The sequence below is a fragment of the Littorina saxatilis genome, linkage group LG16 (genome assembly GCF_037325665.1).
Source record: "Littorina saxatilis isolate snail1 linkage group LG16, US_GU_Lsax_2.0, whole genome shotgun sequence".
Taxonomy (NCBI): domain Eukaryota; kingdom Metazoa; phylum Mollusca; class Gastropoda; order Littorinimorpha; family Littorinidae; genus Littorina; species Littorina saxatilis.
The window spans coordinates 52,336,083-52,343,582 of record NC_090260.1 but is presented as its reverse complement, the minus strand read 5'-3'; the positions used below and the strand labels follow the sequence as shown (position 1 = coordinate 52,343,582).

General features: G+C 45.3%; 1 protein-coding gene across 1 annotated transcript in view; it reads left to right on the top strand.

The window, feature by feature from the left end:
- The window catches only part of LOC138951219 (aminopeptidase N-like), a 123,838-nt gene that overhangs the window by 107,756 nt on the left and 8,582 nt on the right, over positions 1–7,500 (top strand). The window contains exons 11-15 of the mRNA XM_070322882.1: positions 1,155–1,324; positions 1,722–1,804; positions 3,362–3,486; positions 4,372–4,427; positions 6,464–6,611. Coding sequence (XP_070178983.1) covers positions 1,155–1,324; positions 1,722–1,804; positions 3,362–3,486; positions 4,372–4,427; positions 6,464–6,611 — 582 coding nt within the window. The remainder of the gene's footprint in view (positions 1–1,154; positions 1,325–1,721; positions 1,805–3,361; positions 3,487–4,371; positions 4,428–6,463; positions 6,612–7,500) is intronic.

The following is a 7,500-nucleotide window of genomic DNA, read 5'->3' as shown; positions in this document are numbered from 1 at the left end:
CAGCAAGCCATGTAGTATTCTGTTTTATCCTACATACTGTACTTTCGTGTATTTTACTGAACATGTCCTGCAGTCGAGGCAGCTAAATTGAAGACGCTTGTTTTGGAACCTCGATCTCTTCTAAAGCCTCGTGCAATATATTACGTCAAAGCAAAGAAACGTCACTCTGAAAGTGTGGCGTGACGTGTTAGTTCTTAAAATCCATCGAGGGTAATTAGCGGGCGCATTTTTGTTTCCATAATGACGTTTGTCTCGGTGACTTTGGCATCATAAGCAGTAGAAAAACAGGTCCCTGCCAGACTTGCTTGACATGACCTCATTTACATATATACACACGTGTGTGATTTGAACGATTATTATCTCACGAGTGTCTCTCTCACGTATGTAGGATAAATACATTTCCTATTATGTATTCACATCTTTGCTTGGCAGTAAATTCATGATCAGCCAATGCCTGGTTAGATGATATCGTTTTATTGTGCATATTAATTATTAAAGTCTCTGTTCAACTGAACAATGTGAACGAGCGGTACATAAATATAATACATCTTACAACATATCACATCATCAAGGATAACATTGGATCAAATAAAAACAAAATGCCGGGGAAAAAAACCGTGGCTTCTATTGGCGTCATGTCACTGGAATACCATAAACATTCAAACATGTAATGGATTTTTGACACAATAGTATCTGGAATGAAATAAAAGTGAGACGAAAACTTTGAAAGATTGTGTAGATTTGTTGCATTTCCTTGCACGTACCGGCTTCAATGAGACTCTATCAGGATAGTCAAGCGCTGTTGCATAGTTGCGCCCCTGGCGGTGAAGTAAGCGACGGCACGCAGCTAATTGGCTAAGACCCGCGATCGTGGCGATTGACTAACTCCGATGTGTATGATATGCAATGGGTGGATAAGTCTTTTCTATGGCGCAACTCTACCACAGCGTTGACAATCTGGACCGAGTTATTTCCAGAAAACGTCGATGTGAAGCCAGCACATGCAAGAAACTGCAACAGATCGTCACTCCTGATTCCATCTGACTTTTTATCCGGATTTGTTATCATTGATAATTATCCGGAAACTTCTCCGCAAATCGTTTTAAAATCCGGATTTCCGAACGTGATCTTAATCGGATGCAAATGTGTCCTAGGCGGTGAAAGAGCAGCACGTCATTGGCGAGATCATGGACACGTGGACCCGCCAGATGGGCTACCCCATGGTCAGCGTGGAGGACAGGGGGGGCATGTTCCACCTCTCGCAGACTCGCTTCCTGCTGCACGACAATGGTTCGCAGCACAACATCTCCGACTCTCCTTACGGGTAAGGCGGTGTGTGTGTGTGTGTGTGTGTGTGTGTGTGTGTGTGTGTGTGTGTGTGTGTGGGTGTGTGTGTGTGTGCGTGCGTGCGTGTGCATGGATGTGTGCCTATGTGAGTTTGGTGTGTGTGCTTGCGTGCGTGCGTGCGTGAGTATGTGCGTGCGTGCGTGCGTTTGTGTCTGATATTTTATTTTATGAGTCTAGCTCTATTCCAGTCGTTGACCGATTCCCCTCCAATGACAAATAACACTTCCAGAAGTCACATTGTCCGTTATTGTGGCCAAAGTAAACCTGTCCTAATAGGTCGTCTACAGTGTAGCGAAACGTTGGGTTGAATCTTAGAGGTGCTCGTTCACTCATGGCAGGTATAGAGATGCACGACAAGAGTGTCACTGTTTCAGATACAAGTGGATCATACCTTTCACCTATGTGACGCAGACCGATCCCGACACGTCTCAACTTACCTGGCTCAACATGGACTCAGGTAACCCAACAACAACGTTTTTCATTAATGGACAGTCTGGTGGTTGTATGTGCTGGTGGAACATTGATTTATGACTGTTGGCGAGGTAGGAAGAGAGAGAGAGAGAGAGAGAGAGAGAGAGAGAGAGAGAGAGAGAGAGAGAGAGAGAGAGAGAGAGAGAGAGAGAGAGAGAGAGAGAGAGATAGGAATGGAGAGAGGGAGACAGGGAGAGAGAGAGAGAGAGATAGAGAGAGAGGGAGAGAAATGGAGAGAGAGAGAGAGAGAGAGAGAGAGAGAGAGAGAGAGAGAGAGAGAGAGAGAGAGAATGAAAGAGAGAGAGAGAGAGAGAGAGAGAGAGAGAGAGAGAGAGAGAGAGAGAGAGAGAGAGAGAGAAAAGAGGAGGCATTTGTCACATCATTATTCAACTGTTGCTAAAACTTCACCCGAAACAGTTCAGCTGCTGCGAAACTCTTAGGAAGTAACAGTGCAAGGAAACAACCCAAAAACTAACAGCAACACAGAAGAGAAAAGAGAACAAAACAAAACAACTGAATGGAACATGTCTATTAGATTGCATTATTATCCGACATGCAAGCCATAAGAAACGGTGAAATTTGAAGAGCCTAATAGTATTCTCTCATATCTAGCGGTCTGACGCTGAGCTGAGTTGAGTGCTAAGTGAAAGGTTCACTGCTTTTTCGTTTGTCTTTTTTCTTATTCGGGTTTTTTCTCATATGTAGATGACACGAACTGGATACGTTAATGTGTGTGGAAAGGTTCGTAAGTGCAGGAGGTCATTGATTATACGGCTGGTGTTTAGGGGGTGGGGGTGGGGGGATTGCGTTATGGAAGAGAGTTCTTACTCTGCCACAACTTGACGCTTACACATCTGGACAGAGTTATTCCCGGAAAACGGCTATTGTCGTCAAAATTATATTGTTAATGTAGCGTATTGCAAACTAAGCAAACGACTAAATTTATATTATCATCTGACTTTAGTTACAACGAACGATCCCGCTATCAATGTATATTATCATCTGACTTTAGTTACAACGAACGATCCCGCTATCAATGTATCAACGTGTACCTTGACAATTTGCGACATACGTCTCAAAATATCCGGTCAGTCTGTAACACTTACCTGTCAAATCCAGTCATTACATTACATCTGTATTTTACCGATTACTGCCGATAAGATACCGGATATTTACGGTCAACGTAGTTAGTGTAAAAGGCATCTTGGACTTTAAAAGTCGATTGGCCTTGAAACTGAACGATTAATGACGTAAGTCAATAGTCAAATCGCACAAGGAAATTTGGATCGGGCGAACTCGACAGTCTGGCTCAAATTTATGGGCCGAGAAGCTGGAAAACAGTTCGAAAAACGAATTTTGGACCCTAGCCCTAACTTAGTAACTAAGACCGAATCTGTCGCAATGACCCAATGTTTAATGTTTTTGTACGATTCTAAAACGGAAGTCACTATATTCTTTTAGAGACAAGTAACTATCAAATCCCGAACCACAGTGAGGTCTCTACTGCAGTTTTCGCTATTTGACATTTTGTGTACTGTTACAGCTAACATTCCCAAGAAGTCCAAAGGCTGGTTGCTAGGCAACTACGAGTACCAAGGCTTCTACCGAGTGATGTATGAGAAGCCAATGTGGGCAAAACTGGCTGACCAGCTTCTGAGGGATCACACGGTAAGCGGCGTTTGCCATGTTCATAGTTTCACTGCTTTTGTTGTCGTGTATGTCGTTGTTGTTGTTGTTGTTGGGCCCAATCTATGTAGAGTATTTCTAGTTATGGTTTTCTTCTTCTTTTTATGTGTGGATTTATTCTTCTTTGCCTTCGTGTACACATTTATTTGATTTCTTTCATTGATTTTTTGTTCGGGGTATTTGGTGTCAATGTTATTAAATTATTAATTCTGTATTTATTTACTTTTGCAAGTCATTATTTCGTTTGTATTGTTACGGTGTTTGCTCGTGATTTTGTGCGTCTATGTGCCTGTTTTGGGTTCTGTTGTTCTTTCTTGGCTTGATCTGAGGGTCGGGGGGGAGGGGGGGGGGCGGGTTCTGGTTTCCAGAGGACTCCCCCCCCCCCCCCCGCCCCCCCCCCCCCCACCCCTTACCCGATATCGTTTATTCTTAAGGAGAGACCAACACTATCCCCTTTTCAGTGCAAAGGCCCCAAGCGTCGGGCCAGTCACTGCACCCTTTCACAATATTGGAAGCCCGCCCCTCTCAAACACCGAGGTCGAGGCCTGAGCTCGTCAGTTATAGCCATGGGCATTACGCCGTTCATAAATTGGGTTTAATTTCTAACATCTAACTGTTCTAGTTGTTTAAACTCGATTGCACTGGAAATGTGTTACTTTGTTTTTTGGTTTGGTCGTCTTCAACTTTTGTCTAAAATGCCCGTTGTACATGTTACAGGTGTTCCCCGAGGCCAGCCGGGCCGGCCTGATAGGGGACTCCTTTTGTCTAAAATGTCCGTTGTCCATGTTACAGGTGTTCCCCGAGGCCAGCCGGGCCGGGCTGATAGGGGACTCCTTTTGTCTAAAATGTCCGTTGTACGTGTTACAGGTGTTCCCCGAGGCCAGCCGGGCAGGGCTGATAGGGGACTCCTTTTCCTTTTCTAGGTAAGCAAGTCTTAGTTCTTCTTTGTTAAACGTATTGCGGTACTAGCACTTAGTATTGCCATGGTTCCATTTGGCGAACAACATTTCTCTCTGCGTCTGAGTCTTAGTGATGGCTGTTGGACAGGGGACGGGCAGCAGGGGGGCGTTTTCTGTATAAAAAGCAGTATAATAAACCAAGAAAGGTAAGTTGTCGGAACGTTGTTATTGACACAAATACGAGATGACTACCACACAATGTCCAGAGAGCAGCAAGTCAACCACATCAGGCTGCGTACTGGCCACAACAGGCTCAATGCTCACATGAACCGAAAGTTCAAGCTGGCGCCATCACCAACCTGTGCCTGCGGTCAAGTAGACCAAACAGCGGAACACATCTTACAGCGATGTCCCTTACTAGATGAGGAACGAAAAGAAGTGTGGCCGTCACCAACTCCCTTGCAGACCAAACTATACGGCAGTCGACAGGAGTTGGAGAAAACGACAACATTTATCACCAGTGCTGGACTGATCGTGTAACCTCTGCGAACGCCAAGAAGAAGAAGAAGACACAAATACGTTACAATCACAAATGTGACCCTCCACCACGAAATGAGTCGCATGTCACCTCGCGCGCGGTTCTGCGCTAGGCTTGATAGAAGTCCGGGAAGTGTCTGATAGGTGTGAAGGTCACCTTAGTCACAGGCTTATAACTCAAACAGTTTTCGCTCTTTTCTAAAACGGTTTTCACCACTGGATAGAGCATAAGAAACTCTTTAGGAAAATGTACAAATACGAAAATCATGCAAAGGTGACATGCGACTCATTCCGTGGTGGAGGGTCACATATTAACCAACGGTCATTTAAAAAAATAAATCCGAAAGTCTATTAAAATGTTATCGGAATTAATTCATTCGCTCGGCTAAGTTTTTTGTGACTGATTGTGTGTCTGTTCACTTAAAAAAACGTCGGGTCGATGTATTTGTTGTGATTGTAACGTATTTTTGTCAATAACAACGTTCCAACAACCTACCTTTCTTGTTTTTTTATTCTGAATTTTGGAACGTTAGCAGCTAGTCTCTGTGTTTTTGGATGTGTATAAAAAAGTAACTTCCAAACTGAAGGTACAGTCCTTTGCTTGGTCAACACCACCCCTCCCGTTGGACACGTGCTGCAATTCAACGTTCTGTCTGCTTTCTGTGAAGAATAACATTTACATGTTTGTTTTGTTTTTTGTTTTATTAATTCATTATACAAATCGACACCAGTGTCAACATGCATGGTTAATTCAGTAACAAATCACACACACACATTATTAAACCGGCACGGTTGGCCTAGTAGTAAGGCGTCCGCCCCGTGATCGGGAGGTCGTGGGTTCGAACCCCGGCCGGGTCATACCTAAGACTTTAAAATTGGCAATCTAGTGGCTGCTCCGCCTGGCGTCTGGCATTATGGGGTTAGTGCTAGGACTGGTTGGTCCGGTGTCAGAATAATGTTACTAGGTGAGACATGAAGCCTGTGCTGCGACTTCTGTCTTGTGTGTGGCGCACGTTATATGTCAAAGCAGCACCGCCCTGATATGGCCCTTCGAGGTCGGCTGGGCGTTAAGCAAACAAACAAACAAACACACACACACACATTACAGAACGAAGCCAAGATATTGATTTGTGGCAAGTGTCCAAGTGGCGTGTTGGCCTTATATCCCATGTAAAGGCCTGCGTGGGCGTATCTTAAATAGTAGTGTGTCCCAGTGGAATGATGTCATTCGGTGTAAAAGCCTGGACAGGTGTGTGGATGTTGAAACGATCGGTTGCACGGTAAGGACTGCATATACGGTATATGATGTGCCTCTTATCATTGTATTTGCTCCAGTTGGTCAAACGTTGCTCATTCCTACACCTGAATCTCGCACCATGGCACTTGTAAGCGGGAAGGGTTGCAGGGAAGTCTTTTCTATCGAAAGTTACCACTGCTTACGTTCTAAGTATGAGAGCAACAGTCCTTTATTTATTTTTACAATTTTAATAACATGATTTTTTATTCGTTTGTTCCCCCCTCAGAGCTAACCTTCTGGACTATGACGTGACTCTGAACCTGACGCGCTACTTGAAGAAGGACATGAGTTACGTCCCCTGGCGAGCCTTCCTCGACTCCATGGAGTTTTTGCGTGGAATGATCGCGGCAGAGGGCGCCTATGTTCACCTCGAGGTCAGTGCGTTAAGAGTTTCTGCGTGGCATGATCGCAGCAGAGGGCGCCTATGTTCACCTCGAGGTCAGAGCGTTAAGAGTTTCTGCGTGGCATGATCGCAGCAGAGGGTGCCTATGTTCACCTCGAGGTCAGAGCGTTAAGAGTTTCTGCGTGGCATGATCGCAGCAGAGGGCGCCTATGTTCACCTCGAGGTCAGAGCGTTTAGAGTTTCTGCGTGGCATGATCGCAGCAGAGGGCGCCTATGTTCACCTCGAGGTCAGAGCGTTAAGAGTTTCTGCGTGGCATGATCGCAGCAGAGGGCGCCTATGTTCACCTCGAAGTCAGAGCGTTAAGAGTTTCTGCGTGGCATGATCGCAGCAGAGGGCGCCTATGTTCACCTCGAGGTCAGAGCGTTAAGAGTTTCTGCGTGGCATGATCGCAGCAGAGGGCGCCTATGTTCACCTCGAGGTCAGAGCGTTAAGAGTTTCTGCGTGGCATGATCGCAGCAGAGGGCGCCTATGTTCATCTCGAGGTCAGAGCGTTAAGAGTTTCTGCGTGGCATGATCGCAGCAGAGGGCGCCTATGTTCACCTCGAGGTCAGAGCGTTAAGAGTTTCTGCGTGGCATGATCGCGGCAGAGGGCGCCTATGTTCACCTCGAGGTCAGTGCGTTAAGAGTTTCTGCGTGGCATGATCGCAGCAGAGGGCGCCTATGTTCATCTCGAGGTCAGTGGGCGGCAGTAAGGTCAAAGCAAAGCATGCTTCAAGCTGAAGTGTACATAGACAACTAATTAACTGAAAGTAGTATGGGGCACAATTAAGTCAGCTACGATCCTTTGACTACCATAAAAATAGTCTTATATCTTAAAAAAAAAAGAGAAAAAAGGATAAATTAATAAAGCTGTTGAAGC